The sequence below is a fragment of the Stegodyphus dumicola genome, chromosome 12, assembly GCF_044657685.1.
Source record: "Stegodyphus dumicola isolate Sdum_Otavi_A_Nest chromosome 12, ASM4465768v1".
Taxonomy (NCBI): Eukaryota; Metazoa; Arthropoda; class Arachnida; order Araneae; family Eresidae; genus Stegodyphus; species Stegodyphus dumicola.
Genome location: NC_140779.1, coordinates 10917396 through 10935578, shown reverse-complemented (window position 1 = coordinate 10935578; position 18183 = coordinate 10917396). Strand labels below are relative to the sequence as shown.

The 18183-nt window shown below is 31.6% G+C and overlaps 1 protein-coding gene across 1 annotated transcript in view; it reads right to left on the bottom strand.

The window, feature by feature from the left end:
• Nucleotides 1-16955, bottom strand: part of TRAM (translocating chain-associated membrane protein 1) — a 67938-nt gene extending 50983 nt beyond the window's left edge. Inside the window, exons 1-4 of the mRNA XM_035367497.2 lie at nucleotides 16739-16955; nucleotides 14825-14879; nucleotides 10311-10429; nucleotides 7983-8099 (exon numbers count right to left, since the gene is read on the bottom strand). Of these exons, the coding sequence (XP_035223388.1) occupies nucleotides 7983-8099; nucleotides 10311-10429; nucleotides 14825-14879; nucleotides 16739-16864 (417 nt within the window). The 5' untranslated portion in view covers nucleotides 16865-16955. The remainder of the gene's footprint in view (nucleotides 1-7982; nucleotides 8100-10310; nucleotides 10430-14824; nucleotides 14880-16738) is intronic.
• Nucleotides 16956-18183: the final 1228 nt, after the last annotated feature.

Here is an 18183-nt window from a genome sequence, read left to right as displayed (position 1 = left end):
CTGAAACGTGGGAGGAACATTTACATGAAATTTTAGAAAGAATAAGAAAAGCCAATTTAACTATTAAACCCTCTAAGTGCAAGTTTGCACAAGAAGAAGTGCAATATCTCGGTCACATAGTAGGTCGAGGAAAACGTTCTCCAGCAGAACTAAAAGTCGAAGCGGTTCAAAATTTTCCTGTTCCCACAACTAAAACTGAGATTAGAGCTTTCTTAGGGTTAGCTGGATACTACAGACAATATATACCCATGTTTTCTGCTATAGTCGCACCTTTGACAGATTTGTTAAAAGGGAATAACAAAAAGGGTAAAATTGTTTGGAATGATGAATGTAATGAATCATTCAAATCGTTAAAAGAAAAGCTATCTAGTAGGCCTGTGCTACATGCACCCGATTTTTCTAAACCATTTATACTACAGACAGATGCATCAGATCAAGGATATGGTGTTGTTTTAACCCAGAAGGATGATAAAGGAAAATAACATCCCATATTGTATCTCAGTAAAAAATTTACTGATAGTGAGCGGAAGTATTCCACCACTGAAAAAGAGTGTGCCGCAATTCTGTATGGAATAAAAAGACTGAAAGGGTATATAGATGGGCAGACTAAATTTTCAATTCAAACGGACCATAATCCCCTAGTATGGCTAAAAAATAATGCAGGTAGAAATGGTCGATTATTACGCTGGGCCTTAGCCTTGCAATCTTATAATTTTACGATACATCATAAAAAGGGAAGTGACAACTTAAATGTAGACTGCTTAAGTAGAAACTCTGTACATGCCAGTTAAATAGACTAGTTATCATTTCTTTTAAGTTGTCTTGTTATTTGATTATGTATATTGTATTTTTTTTTAAATTCATACTATATAGTAAATTGTTAGCTTTATTCTTAAAGACAAAAATTTTTGTTTTGGTTTTTCATATATTGTATATGTATTGTTATATGTATTTTTTTATGATGGCCTGGTTATGAGAGTGGAGAATCTTTTTAACAGTGTGGTTTAAAATTAACTGGTAAAATGTTGAACAATCTGTATTGAAACCAGAAACTGTGAACTGTGAAGGTTTACTTCTCCTGTGTCCGGAGAAACAAAAACTGGAGGCGGAAGGTGTTTGTTTGTAGCGAACGCCTGCCTGAACCTCTATTTTATCCTGCAAAGTTTTGTTTCCTCTGTGTCCGAGGAAAACAAAATCTGGAGGCGGAAGGAGTTAGTCTGTAAAGAACGCTCCTGAACTCTACTAGAAAGACCTATGATGCTCTTGACTAGAGAGAACGTCGTTAGCAAACTCCTCACATTACGAGTACTATAATTCATTTTAACACCTTATTTTAAAAAACTGTGAATGGCAACGACTTAACTGAGGAATACACATGCGTAAAGAGAAGAGACTTCTGTTCAGACGCCTGTCAGAGAGGAGAGGAGTTTGGGAAGCTCCGCCAGCGAGCTGAGGTGTGGAGACTTTGTTTGTCGAGTGATGACGAGTACCATCTTCGTTAACGTCTCTGATCGTGTCACCAGCTCGGATATCTACTAAAGTTTTCTAAATGTATTAATGTTGTATCTGTGATATGTTGTGTTATTAAAAAGTGATGCATCACCACTATCAGTGTTGATTCCGTTCCCACTGAAGCATCCACGACGTCACAATACATAATGAGAATGGACACTAAGATGTACTGTTCTGCTAAATTCTGTCTTGTTTCTATTGCATGCCAAAGAAGTTAAACTTGACTTATATTAGTTATATAACTAGGGGCCCATACATCTAAGCATTGTGAGCCTCTATTGTTTTATGTCAGTTACTGTTTTTCCTAAAAATATTTTTTAAACTTTATCCTTCTGTTGCCATTTACCGTTTTAAAAAATCTGTCTTGTCGTGATGTGTGAGTGAAAGACGTGAGGTTACATTTACTTGTTATAATTATATCTATTTCCCTCATATGCTTAAGGCGTAATAAATTTCTACATGTACTTATGGCTTATCAGAATAAGAATCAGTTATTCATAATTCAAACAGAACTAAATGTAATCTTTTGGCCTATGAATATCATTTACAAAATATAATTTCTGCATAATATCGCTAAGTGTTTGTAATCATCACCAGTCAACATAAATGGCTATCTTGCTATTTGGTACATAACCAATGCTTTAAAAAATTGTTTCAAACGTCATTGCATGAGTCATTTCTCAAGTTGCCATGAGTTGACAGTCATGTGATGACCAAAAAAGTTTAAAATGATTGTCAGGTTGGGGATATAAATTATTCAACAGGTGTAAAATCAGCGATGAATTTCACAATTAGCAGTAAGAGATTTATGGCAAGAAAAAGGTACCTATGGAGCCAACAATTTATTGATGGTATAATATCTAAGCTAATAAATGATTGTTTTCTTCAAAACAGAGATGTTTTATTTAGTGCCGAACTAAGTTGAGAATCAGGACCTTTCACATACTTTACTATGAAATAATATCTACTGTGCATGCATGATGCAATAAACATGTATTAAAGCGAGATAGATACTATCGGAATCTGGTTTTTCTCCTTTTTTGTAAAAAAAAGAAAATTCTAGAAAAAAATTGTTTGTGGGTCCAATGGTCTGAATATTAGATTATTCTGGATATTGGACATCTAGAAATCGGACTCCATACTGCATCTATTGTTGTGAAACTGATTAGTTGTATCTTACAAACATTAAAAACAAATCTCTTCGTTTGATGTACGAGACACAGACAGCGTTGGCTATCATTGAAGTAGGAAGAGAAAAAGGGTTTTTCCCTTTTGACCTCGTGACGTGAACTGATTAAGATGTGTAATAACTTATAGGGGCAAGAAAAATTTCCCGAAAATTGTTAAATAATGTATATATTTTGTAGTGTAGATAGAATATAATTAGATAAATCAACTTCTTAAGAGTTTTTATTCTGATTCAACATCACACTACCCAGGCAAGTGATCAAGTTTTGTCTTTAGTTTCTCTGGATTGCTCGGTATCTGGGATGAGTGAAGGAAGTATTTTTATTTTAATGATATTTAATGATAAGACTATGTTTTAGAAATAACATCTATGATGCCATCTTTTCACTGAAAAAATATCACTTTTCTCTGAATAATTTTTGTCATTATCTGAAAGTTCATTATCACTAAAAGAATAATTTAATAACCTGCCAGCAATTGTATCACTATGAGGACATTAGTTTTCCACTTGCAACTGAGGTTACATTCTCCCAGTTTCAACGTTCCTCCCCATTCCTCTGGACTGTGATTACAGTCTCTTGCCTGCAAAGTGTTAACAACATAAAGAAGCTTGAACTTTTAAAATCAAAGTAGAAGAATGTAGCCGAAGACCAAGTTAAGACTTAGCTAGACTTGAACATAACAAGATGTTGAAGTCTTTGAATCTCCATAACTAAACAAATGGAATTACCATATTTGAAGGCATACAAGACTCACTTTTTTTCTGAAATTTGGTCTCAAAAAAGTTACCTGCGTCTTATACGTGAAGGACAAAGGTTAACTTTCAATACTGAATGCTATTTTTAACTCGGATAAAGGTCTAGACACACGTAACTTTTTCTACATCTGCCATAATTATTCTGTGCATGCGTGAAATATCTGTCGCCAAAAAGCGCCAAAGCTCGAAGCTGATGTCAAAGTTCGAACAGGTTCGACAGTCACATTACATATATGGAGCCTTTCCTTCTTTACATAGACTTTCTTTGACTCATCCGAAACACGTGTCAGTCAAAACTACCACCGCTTTTCATATTCAAAAGAAACACTCATCCGAAAGAAAAACTTCCAATGGGTGTAATTGTTCATGGTCATCCAAAAGGCTGGATGGACGAAGCTGGAATGAAACTGTGGTTACAGAACGTATGGGTGAGGTGACCTGGTGGACTCGTAAGAAAACCCTCTCTTTTGGTTTTGAATCAGTTTAGCACCCATAGAACTGAAACCATAAAGAATAAAGCGAGAAAATTAAAAATCCAGATAGCTGTCATTCCTGGTGGACTGACTAGCCAATTGCAGCCCTTAGATATATCGGTGAATAAGCCATTTAAGGAAAAAGTGCACGAACGATGGAACAAGTGGATAGGAGAGCCACATCACGCCCTCACACCCTCAGGTAGAATGAAGTGGCCCTCTATTTCATAAGTGTGCGAGTGAGTAAAAAGATCTTGGAAGGATGTAAAGGCTGAAGTAATTGTTAAGTCCTTTAAGAAGTGCGGAATCGGTAATGCTCTTGACAGAACAGAAGACGACGCATTATTCGAAGAAGGTGATACTAGCGATGACGGAAACAGTAGTGATGACAATATTCTCGTTTTCAATGATGATGATAGTGAAAAGGATTTTTATGGTTTTGAAAGTGATTAAAGTCTAATTTCATGATAGGCAATATTTTCCTTGAATCTGTGTTTTTGTTGTTTCTGCTTTATTTTGTATTATGTTTGATTGCTTGCCGTTCATTCATTTATTCACTATTAAAATTTACATATCATGTTCAAAATAGCTTGCCGTTTGTTAATTTTCCTTAATAAAAATATGTTAGGTAATTGCATTCAATGATTGTTTATTTGGCTTTTACGAAACGTGAGAACTAAATGAAACCACATTTTAAGTTATTGTGGCACCGCGCTATAGTGCGGACTATTGAAAATATTTTTCCTTGTGTGTGGCCTTCTAAATAAGGGTGCGTTTTATACGCCGTCAAATACGGTATTGTATTTTTCAATAAGTATAGTTTTATATGATCCATCCATATAGGAAGGAGTTGATTCAACCAAAGATCTTATGTTTGTAATGTCTAATGTGATGCACTGAAATATTAAAATATAATTTCAGATTTTCACAGCAACAGAAGTTTTCTTCTGACAGGAGTCTTCACTCAACAGATATATTATATCTCTAAAGTTAAGGAGAAAACAAAAATAAAATATGGGCACATTTCTGCTTAAATTTTCTTTCTTGAAAGGAGGAAAAAAAGTTGATGCTTATATCAAAGTAACCTGAGCTAACTGAATCGGAACTCTTTCCTGCTCCTTTAAATAAAGATAAAATATTTATCTATAAATTACAAGCAAAACAGGGAGGTACATTCCTATTAATTTTGTTAAGCAAAAACAAGAATAAAATTTTCTAAATCTAAAAGGAATCTTAGAAGTAAAATAGTTAAGGAATATTTCAGCATCATCAAAGAAAGTCAAAGTGCAACAAACAAACCCAAAGAAACAAAGTGAATTCATGAAATGAGGAAAGAAAGATCATTTAAGACTAAGCTAATAAGTGACGAATCAAGCAATGACGTACCAGAATATAAACAAAAAAAATTTGATTGCTACTAACATTTCTGAAAGCAGTTTCATGAGTAAATATAAGGAAACTTGTTTCAAAATATAAGGAAACTTGAACAATGAAAACTGGCTGGAGTTACCAATAAATTCTTTGTGTGAAGCAAACCTTGCAGTTTTTTCTGATCAAATTACATTCCATAATAGCAGGTTTCTGTAATATGAAAAGCATATAATCATACATCCCATTTTGAAAGATTAGATGGATGTCCAATACTTAAGAGAATTTTTCCCTAAATATAAGAGAAATTTTTCTTTGTTGCACTCTGATTTATTTTCACCATGTTGATCGATGTGTTCATGGCTGTTAAATGGCATATACTACATTAGAATGACCCTTCAAGCATATAAAATATTGCAAATGAAATAATAAAAATGGCAATAATACATTATAAGAAGAGTTCAGGGAGAGGAGAGAAGAACTTGGGAAAAAATTACTCCACTTCTCCAGCAATGCAGTCTTTAGGGTATTTACATTTCTACGAACAGTATGTCTTTATGCAAACGCTTTTCCAAAACAGTCCCATAAGTTCTTTATCGGGTTAAGTCGGGAGATTTTGTTGGTCAGTGTAGATTCTTCTTGTGTGATTTGGGAGCATAAACTGCAGATCCTACTAAAATATGCAGTAGCAAATTTTCGCTATACCTTGGAAGAACAGATGACTACAGACAAAGGCTATACAGTCAAAAGTCGTTAATTTGGACACCCATAATCCGAAATTATCTATAATCCGGACCTCAAAGCTAAAACCTTTCTGCGCATGCGCCACGTTGACACATGCGCATAGGCGTTTACGCGTGCACGCAAGCGCCAAAATACGTTTTCGCGTGCGCGTTTTATGTATAACGGACGGTATAAGCTAAAATTATCTAATTCAGTTAATGTTGCAGATTGCGTTATTCCTTAACCTTCGAATTGGATCCGACTTATTATTTTTTGCAGACTTTTAGAGCAATTTTATAAAAGTAAACTTGAACTTTCGATTATGTCAAATAGAATTTCCGATGCTGGAGCTCCCAAAGGATCTACAAAACGAAAGTATGCTTCGATGTCCATCAAACAAAAAGTGGAATTGCTGCAAAAAATGGATAAAGACATGAAGAAGGTGACAGAGAGGTTAGTGAAAATGAAAAAATTTCGATCGACAAGTTAGTCGGTATTCTCGGCACAGCAATTATGGGACTTGAACAGCGGAACTTTGTAACTGAACAAGAAATTATGTCTGTTTATAGAATTAAAGAGAAAGTATTATCACATAAAACGAAGCAACTTAACTTACATTGAAAGAAATGTTTAATAAAGTAAACAAATAAATATAGAGCTTTTTTTTTTTTTTTTTTTTTTTTTTTTTTTTGTAAATTTTGATAACCTTTAGATCATAATTGTTCTTTATTTCATAAATTACGGTTTCATATTTTTAATTTTAGAATTTCTGCATGCCATCTTACAAGATTTAAACTGGTGATCTATAATCCGGAAAAATCGATAATCCGGATTCGCCGAAGTCCCGACGAGTCCGGATTAACGACTTTTGACTGTAACAACCTTTTTATTTTAACTAAACAGAACAGAGCACACACTCACTCAGCGCTTACAAATTAACGACCACTTGTGGCTAAATAACTGGAAGACAAAATAGTATGTACAATCACAATGAATTAACGTTTAGCTACATGACTGGCTTCTACTAAATCTAACCGCTTAATCAGCTGCACAGAGCAAAGCTGAACATAGAATCAATATAATCTAAAGAAAGTGGATAGCACCAAATAGTCAGCTACAAAACTACTTCCAAACACGCAGCATAAAGTAGGAACTAACTCTCCTACCGCAAACTCTTAAATTCTGATACTTAAATACTATTTTTAAACCCCTGGCAGGAAACTGAAATCAGAAGGGAAAAGAAAGTTTCTTAAAATAAAAATAATTGGTTAGAACAAAATAAGGTGTTTAAAAGAGTATTGCTCAATGTCTTTGCTTTCAAGGAATTTGTCAACGAGGTTTGTTTGATGGGGGTGCGCATTATCATCCATAAAATAAAAGGTCAAATCCATATCTACCTCTGTCTCACATAAGGTTAAGACATTTCTGGCCAGTAACACATCTTCTGTTAAAAACATGTAGGGTATACATTCATCTACCATTATTCCTCCTCATTTGCATTACTAAAATAATCATGTTTCATAATGTTCATAGAAAGATTTTGCATTACTGATTCCCTCCAGATGTAAGCAGGTTTAGAATCAGATGTTAAACTAAACTTTAACTCATCACTAAAGAAAACATGGGGCCAATGATATTCTTTGTATCAACTAAAGAGATTCCTTTTTTGTTGTGAAGACGCTGAAATGCATACCCTTGGCTTTCTGACATAAAGCATTTTTCATTAAGCCTTCTGTATACAGTTTGTCATGATACAACAGTTTCACTGGTGACTGCAAACTCTAAACTTAACTGCCAAGCAGTAGAAATCCTATTACAATCTCGTTTATCACACATTCCATGTAAAAATGGATTACATTGATTGGCTATTTCATGGAATGTCATTAATTTTGCTACATAAAGATAAATTTGGACATAAATGTAATTAAAATATAATTAAATTTCAACATAATTATACTTACTCTCAGTATAATGTCTCCTCCCCAAATTAGGGAAATCAGGTAAAATACAAGTAATTGGCCAGACTCATTGAACTTGCTGTGCTTCACTTTTGATAGATGAAGTTTTCTATTTAATTTCTAAAAACAAAAAGAATTACTTTTTTATGTGTTACTTATGTAATTAAAATGTGATCTTAATCAAATTTTAAAACATAGCAATTAAAAGTATGTATATCATTAAAAAAATTATGTTACAAAATTGCAATAATTTTGATATGACTGATAACATTTACTAATAATTATCCAGCATTAAAGGTCTTGCTTAGCAGCCTGTTTTACCTACGCTTTTATCACATACTTATTAGAATCTATTAATGTAGGTGTTATTCTATGCAGTTTAACATAGATAATTTGTATATTAAAAACACATAAGGGCATCGGGCATATAAGGGCCTTTTTAAGAAATGCTGCTGACGATACTGCTGGCTGATTAATGCAAATTCATGAAAATGCTTTGACATTGTATGCAAGTTAATTTCTGTTAGATTTAATTAAACTACAATTTTTCTTAAACCACAAAACCAAAACAACTCCTGGACAATTTAGGGGAAAACTGAACAAAGAAGAATAAGATGATAATATCAACAAACAAGTATATTTATTTATTCTTTAATATGAATATACAGATTAGTTAACCAGATATATTAGCAATAAATATCTTAGTGCAAATGAGAACCCTGCAGTAAAACTGCATCATGTGCCCTTGAAAGTCTAGAGAAATGATTCTAACATAATCAGTTTAATATTCTACCCCAAATTTCCTAAAAAATAAACAATAAGTAAAAGATTTGCTTATTATTCTATTATTTTGTGTTTGTTTGTATGCGTCTTTTTGACAAATGCATAAGAATAAGGTAAATGATTTTATTCTTACGCATTCATTTATTAGAGTAATGCAGAAAATATCTCTTCAAAATCATTTCTTAATTTAGTTTCTACAGATTTCTATATGATGATTGAAAAAGTCAAAATTTTTCAAGACTGATAATCATTTTCCAAACACAGTAATACGATTACCACAATAAACGCAATTCTTAAATCCATTAATTTGGTTTTTTCTATCTGCAATGTTTCAAGTCACATTATTTTTAGAACTTCTTCAGGACAATTATGCATAGTACAGTAAGTATAGAGTCATTAAAAAAATTAGTAAGATAAGGAACAACTTATTGATTGGAACACTTTTCTTAAAGATGTAAAGTTTTTATTTTATTTCATTCCCCCTTAAAATGTATCATGACCATATTCATCACAGTCAATAAGTCTCAAATATCATACACCATAGATAAATGGCAAGTTTCAAGTACTTTAAAGAAATTTAATTAATAATAATCATTAAAGTCAAATAATTAAAGTTTATTTTGAAAGTTACTTGAAAAAATATATGAACTATACACAAGTGCAGGTGCATGCATACTTTTGTTTCTTTGCATTCTAATGGAGATAAATTTTTAGGTCAAATTAAAAGGCCTAACTTTGCAAACAAAGATAATTTTAATAGAGTATAAAATAATGAACAATAAATAAATTTAATAATTTATAATTAATGACTTTTTAATGGTATATTTAATAATGAGCTATGAGATATGTAGCTGTGAGATCCCACCACCAAAGCAGTGTTAACAGACAAGATGAGGTCAACTCAATATTCCTGATAAAACAGTAACTGGAACAATAACCTACAGGAAGTCTGCATTCATAAATCAAAGGACCGAACACTTTTCGACGCTGGGAGCTGGGATTCAAACGCTGGGAGCCAAATGAGCTGACTCGTGCAGATAAAGACAGATGCGTTCGGGCTGCACTAATCTGCCCAAATATCGAACAAAATGGTAGAAAATAATGAAAGCCATTTTATGAAGAAGATAGAATACTGACTGTTTACTAAATAAAGAGGAATCGGTTCTTTCAGAATTCTGTCAGAACAATTGGTGTAACTTTGGGGTGTCTCTGCCAACTTTCACGGTTTGGTGATCAATTCGTACTTAAGTACAAATTGTTATATGCCATCTTTGAGTTTAAAGTTTTAGAAATCAAACTACAATTTTTATACAAATTAAAATGCAATTAATCTAGCAATAAAATATTTCATTAATTAAAAAAAGTTCCAAGTTTTTCTGTATATTTCTGTGAAAATTGCAGTGCAACTTCATATACTTTCTGAATTATTAAATTTTTACATTTTCTATTACTTTTGGATCACTGGTACACACACTCATACAAAACTAAACATTTTGATATGCTGCAATAAATAAAAAGGAATAGGAATAAATATAATAGCAGTCTTACATCAAGAGCATATTCTTGCAGGATTGCATGCATTACTATTGCGATGAGAAAATAAAATGTAATAACGCAGACATCTTGGCGTCCATATGTATACAGAACAATATCACTGGGCTCAAGTGCTGCAAAATATATTTTATTAATACTCACATTAGTTTAAGAACATAAAAAATATAACTGACACAAAGGAAAAAAAGTACCATATACAGTCAAAAGTCTTTAATCCGGACTCGTCGGGACTCAGGCGATTCCGGATTATCAGTTTTTCCGGATTATAGATCATCAATTTAATAAATATAATTAAATAAAATTAAAAATATGCAACCGTAATTTATGAAATAAAGAGCAATTATTATCAAAAGGGTATCAAAATTTACAAAAAAAAACAAGCTTAATATTTATTTATTTACTTTAATTAACATTTCTTTCAACGCACGCATGTGTAACGCTTACATAAAATCCTAGATAGTAACCTTTATCGCCTTACCAAAATGTCACCAAATGTTACTAAAATGTTATCATATCAAATGTTATCTTACCAAAATGTTACCATATTCCAAAGATTAGACCAAATTTTTAAAAAATCTGCATCTAATGAATTGTGAAAATAACAATTAAATACCTGCATTTATTAAAAACAAAATTTTATACATGTATGTATACAGTACAAAATCCGAAATCCAGAATGATCTAAAATCCAGGCCTCAAAACCACCAAGAATGTTTTTCTTGTAGGCTTTACGCATGCGCATTTGATTTCCCCCTTCAAACATAATAAAATATCTGGAGAGTCCCGATTCTTAATTTCACTTCGACACTAAATAAAATACCTTGTTATTAAAGAAACAAACATTTTAGCATAAATATGTACGATCAGTAATTTGGCTCCGTTGCTGCGTATCTGCTTTGGCACACATCTCAAACCGAAACACATTCCACATAGATACATCCTTGATCTGACGACAACCTGGCGAATCATAATAATACTTTCCCTTTATTACCATATGACAACTTGTGTAATGACTCAGCGATGCCTAAACAATTTTTGTATGTTAGTAATTGAATGATAAAGGAGTATGGTAACCTTTTATGTTAACATTACGCTTGGCAATGATTACAGATTTAAGTTAAATGCGCTAAAAATGTTGACGGGGAAACATTTAACAAAAATTTCTTTCCGTATGCTAAAAATAGATTTTGTTGATGATACTCATAGACACAAAGATTATATTTAGGGCTATTTGAATTGAAAATAACTGATTTGTTATTCACATAAACCCAGAACCAACGCCAGGGCTTGTAAGGGTGCACTAGGTTGCAGAATTTAGGACCCATAGAGACTGCGATTAGATGTCTAGCACCAACCCTCATGCTTAGGTATATGTGGAAATGTATTTATTCAGAACTCTGATAAGCCTTATACATGCGCAAGAAATAGACATAAATATAATAAATAACTAAACTAATGCAATTCAGGCTTAATTGCCTCAGTGCACGATAGACGCAAGTTAAAATTTAACAAAACAATTTGTCGTTAGTCACCAAGCTCATGATGCATAGCCAAATATGTATAGTGAAGAACAGCTAAACTTGATAATGATAGCCGCTAATTTTAAAGGTTTTCCAATATCGCAAAACAAAGGTGAAATTTTCCAGTTAACGGATTTTGTAAAGAAATGTGGAGAAGCGGTAATAAATGATATAAAAAAAAGCAGTACTTTTCCGTTTTGCCGGCGCAAACGATAAAAGTCGCCAATAATGGTTTAACTGATGCCAGACGGAATATCTTCGCTGGTAACCTTTTACGCCTCAGTTTCAAAACAAGTTGAAGCAATTTCTTATCAGATTGTTTCTTTCAATAATGGCATACAATAATATAGAATTTTTACATGATATTTAAATTTTATCCCCTAAGACAATTCACGGTAATTAAGTCAATTAGAACGCAATTACACCACTCATCCGAAGGCAAAATCAAGTGTTAAATTCATCAATTCTAATGAGAAAGCACTAGCGAAGTAAAGCACTGCAGTTTTACATAATTTCTGGGTAAGCTATTCGTACGAATTGAAATAATTCTTGCATTTGAACTTGTATTCCAAATTAAGATTTAACTTGAAATTAATGAAGATAATTACTGAGAGAATTAGATTTTAGTAGCGTAGTTTACGTGAGATGAGATCACTTGGGGTCACGTGATACGAACCGGCGAATCAGGATTTTGAACCATGAAATCATAGTAAATTCTTAAATTAATGTCTTTTTACAAATTTATTGTCTTTATTTATTGGCTTTTTACAAAATTTTAAACCATATTAAAATGTTTATGCCTTCAAAATAAAAAAAAAATTCTTAGAATTAACATTTTTTATGTGTATACTGTATGTTGTCGCCAACAAAGTCTGCTTGGCGAGATTTGAGCCGGCGAAACAGAAAAGTACCAAAAAAGCTTTTTATTGTGATGACAATGCTTCTCAATCATCAATCAATTAATGAATGATGAAATCTGTAGTATGGTTCTAGATCCAGAAAATACCACTACCGGTAGCGAAGAAAGTGACAAAATTACCGAAAACAAAAAAATTTTGACTGACAAGTTAGTCGGAATTCTCGGCACAGCAGTTACAGGACTTCTACAATGTAACTAAACAAGAGAATATGTCTGTCTACAGAATTAAAGAGAAAATATTAGCACAAAAAAACGAAACAACTTACATTGAAATAAATGTTTAATAAGATATAAAAATAAATATTAAGTTTTTTCTTGTAAATTTTGATACCCTTTAGATCATAAATACAGTCAAAAGTCGTTAATCCAGACACCCATAATCCGGAATGATCTATAATCCGGACCTCAAAGCTACAAACTGTATGCGTCAATGCATAATGCGTTCACGCATGCGCACAATACGTTTACACATGCGCATTTAATGTATAACGGACGGTATAAGCTAAGCTAAAATTTTCTAATTATCTATTTCTGTTAATGTTGCAGATTGCGTTGTTCCTCAATCTTCGAATTGGATCCGGCTTATTATTTTTTGCAGACTGTTAGAGTAATTTTATAAAAGTAAGCTTGAACTTTCGATTATGTCAAATAGAATTTCTGATGCTGGAGCTGGCAAAGGATCTACAAAGCAAAAGTATGTTTCGATGTCCATCAAACAAAAAGTGGAATTGCTGCAAAAAATGGATAAAGGCATATCCTTTGTTTCTCTAACCATTCCGAAATCTGTTTATCAATTTCACGCTGCTCTGCGACGGGGCATTGCGGCGCACAATGAACTGGAAGTTGATCTGTCAGCACTATCCTTATCTTCAGGGCAGATGTTTTTATCTTATTTGGCTTATAATTCCTTACTAAATGTAGTATTTCATCTCGATGTACTCCGTCTTTGATATGATTTAAATCAAATTCCTCATCATTATAATTTGCTTCCGATAGTGAAGAAAGTGATACAGATGTTATTGAAAACGAAAAAATTCCGAATGACAAATTAGTCGGTATTCTCGACACAGCAATTATAGGACTTGAACAGCGGAACTTTGTTACTGAACAAGAAATTATGTCTGTTTATAGAATTAAAGAGAAAGTATTATCACATAAAACGAAGCAACTTAAACAACTTACATTGAAAGAAATGTTTAACAAAATAAATAAATCAATATTAAGCTTTTTTTTTTTTTTTTTTTTTTTGTAAATTTTGATACCCTTTAGATTATAATTGTTCTTTTTTTCATAAATTAAGGATTCATATTTTTAATTTTATAATTTCTGCATGCCATCTTACCAGACTTAAACTGATGATCTATAATCCGTAAAAATTGATAATCCGGAATCGCCAAAGTCCCGACGAGTCCGGACTTTTGACTGTACTTCATTATTTCATAAATCATGATTTCATATTTTTAATTTTATAATTTCTACATGCCATCTTACTAGAATTAAACTGATGATCTAATAGCTAGAAAAATTCCAAATCTGGAATCACCGAAGTCCCGACCAGTCTGGATTTTGGATTTTCTATGAACAGGGAGTATCAACTAAAATGCAGGGTCTGTTACTGGAGGTTTACAAAATATTGAAATAGTTATATAAACACATACTTTATTAAATTTAAAAAATTATCATCCAATAAATTATAAAAATAATAATTAAATACCTGCATTTATTAACAAAACTGTATACTTTTATGTATATTAACATACCACATTAAAATTTTTTTCTAGTCTTTTTGGGAGCACAGAGATTTAATTTAAAGGTCCATGGAATATGGATACTTGGATTTGTGTACTAAATGCAGGGTCTACTAATAGAGGTTTCGATTATCAATTTTTTCCATTTTTCAATTCTAATTACCTGCCCAGTAACAAATTTTTTTATCCCATACCTTGTTATTTTAATTTTTCCACAACATTCCAGAAATCAGATTATGAGAACATTAAATTTAAGGAATTAACTAATGCTAAATTACATACAAGGAAATAAAGTTTTACTAAATTGCTTTAAAAACTTACCTTCAGTCACATTGTGATGCATAGCAACAAATACAGATGCTATAGGAGCAGATACCTAAAAATAGTAAATGCTGTTTAAGTAACATAAAAATTACATTAAAAAAAATATCTGCTCTAAACAAAGATAAAGAATATATTAAAGCCAAAGAAAGAGAAAAATTAAACGTATTCTTATCTATACTGACTTATTCTTATCTATCAGAAAGAGGAAATAATTACATATTTATTTTTTTGAACAACTTTTGAAAATATTTGACAGTTACTCTTTACAGTTTAAGTAAAAATTATAAACTATGATTTAAAATTTAATTTATACTCCTTCATATACAGTAAGCTCTCATTAATTTTATATTTAGACATTCAGAAGTCGTGAAAAAGGAATGATTTGGGTAAACACTTTCAAAAAGTCAGTTTTTCTGATTTCTTATATATTTTGAAATTAATAAGCGTTTACTATATTCAGTGTTTAATTTTAAAACTGCTATATTTATATACTTTATGAATATCATTTTGAAGACAGACCTAACACTCCAGTTCTTTATTTTCAACAAACGGCCCAACTGAATTATATTGAAAAAATTCAAAACATAATTACAAATCTGATGCCTTCATTATAAAACACAAAAATTCATCAATATATCATATACCAAAAATTATTTTTACAGATCTCTGAAAAACAATTCATGCAATAATTATAAGCAAAACATTTAATACCTGAATGAATTTGTAATTAAGATGATCATCCTATAGGAACTCATAGATTGTAATACAACTTATTTTCCATGTAATGCTTAACACAACTTATGGAATCTATCATATTTAATCAATTCTGAATTAGCCACAAATAGTCCCATTTCTTTGAACCAAGCTTACACAACCAGAAATGCAATTTATAAAATAAGCTAATATCAACAATGATATGTTTATATATAACTCAGATTCCTCATAAAGATGGATTCAAATGATAGAAAACAAAATTATTTCTGTGAATCTTTTTTTAAAATTTTACAGAAAATTTCAGTACTTTCTTATTATAGTGGCCCCAAAATTTAATCTTTAATGTAAAGATGTAACAACAAGGTATAAGTACATGTGGCGAGATATCTCAGTTTATTACCAATTCAATATCAGACAGCCACTATAATAAAGAAGTATCAAAACTGCTATGTTGAATGCATGTATCTTAAGACATTTAAAAAAAATTAAATAAGCTACTAAGAGATTTTCCTTTTGCTTATTTTAACTGCTTTTGTGCATTTCAATCTTTAACTCAATTTCATAAAAAAATAACCTCTCTATGCAAGATGAAAACTTCCTAGTCTCATTCTAATTAGCATTTATATAAATAAACAAAATGTTATATTAAACAGATGGTAAGCAGTTTTAAAAAAAATTTATTTTATTTTTAGCTTTCTATCAAATAATACAAGGCAATCTTTCCAATCACTAGTTAAAATAAGTGACGGTAATTAAAAAATAGCAAAACGATTAAACAGCATAATAAATAGCACTGCAAAATGTATGTCAATTTACATTACCGATATTCGTTGCTCGCCTGATTTACAAAATAATTAAAAATATGCGCGTATTTATATTATTATCTTTTAACACACTGAAAAGAATTCAGAGGTGAGGAAAACTGTAAATAACGAAGTGACTTTTAAACCGACAAAATTTCGCACAATATGTTAACGATTTACTGCCACGTAAACTTAATTGCTTCAGACATAATGAAACATATCATTAATACACAAAATTCAGTTTAAAGACTATTGTTTTCCGTTTTGAGCTATATAAATAATATAATTCATTTCACAATATTCAACAATTTTCTATAATAATACAATTCCCAATAAAATTTATTTGGGTCAAATATTCTATAACATTTCCTTCAATTACAGGAACATAACTTACCTGAAACAGAAGACCGATTACAAAAACCATAGATATGCATGATATTATATCAGCATGATTTTGAATAAAAAATTCACTACTGAAAATTGGAGGATTTTTTGTCCCGCTCCTTCTTTTGAGGCCCATTTTTTTTCGACTTTTTAATTCTTATCCCACAGTAAAACTTCGGAACAGGACTCCAGGTACAACTGTATCTGCTGCCAACGTGAAAGCAAAAGGAAACAAACACCAAAAGACAACCTGATGCAACCAGTTCCAAACATCGACCAATCACACTCGTTGATGTCAGACGTATGTAAAAATTTGGGACACGTTTCTAAAAAATTCTTTCGGGCTAAAGAAACTCAGCAGTTTAAATTATTTACTTTAGCAAATTCTATACACCATTTTATAAATATCATATTCCTCTTATGTATTTACGTGTATTTTCTATTCCTTCCATAGAAAGAATTTTTCACTCCAAAATATAACTATCAAGTAGTCCAGTAAAAGCTCTCACTGGTTAAACACAAATATGCTCACAAACGTGCTCAAGAAATATATGGCATTTTAAAACTAGAATGAACTTTATAATAATTGGAGTGGTTGCAAAATCTAGCACCACTAAAGATGATTCATATATAACATATACCAGTAAGGAATTTAGAATAAATTAACGTCATTTGAAAGTGGCATTCTTTCTTTCGCATAAAGAAACATTTAAATGTTCTTCATGATGTACAGACCAGAGCTTAAACTGCCCGAAGTCCACCACAGTCAGGCTCTTCTGTTTTTTTAGATTATTCCCATTTCTAGCCGGAGCATATCGGAGCCTTAAATAAGAAAGCTCCGCTTCTTCTTTTATGTAATTAAACCACAATTTCAGCAATAAAAATCAAAATATTATTTTCATTTCGAAAATTTTATTATAATTATTAGTAAAACTTGAAAATCTGTACTAATCTCTGAAATTATGTCTGTCTATCCGAAGGAAACAAACCCTTTCACGGAGGATGAGAAGAAAAGCCTCCACCATACGACAGAGGCCTCGGGGAATGAATAAACCTCTTTAAGGTAATAAATGTATGAAAGCAGATAAAATTTCTTTCCTGAAATTACTAGAAAAGATCACACAGATCGTGTATGTCTAGCGCTAGAGACTTCTCACTGAAAAATGCATCTGTAGACTTTTTGGAACAATGAAATCAAAAATAAGGGACGAAAAGTGTAACTTGTACAGAACTTTTCGTATTTTTCTCACCTTACAGATCAACTTCAAATCGGGGAAAATAATTTCAGTGTCGTCGCGAGCAGCTCAACGGTTGTTTGTTTCTTTTAAAGTTATTTTTCAGGTTTTGGCAACACTAGTTTTTGTTTATGTTTAGAATATTAGAAATGTTACTGAGGTAGATTGTCTGCTTTATTTTAGTTACTAAACCCTTTTTTTACTATAGAAGCGGTTGAAT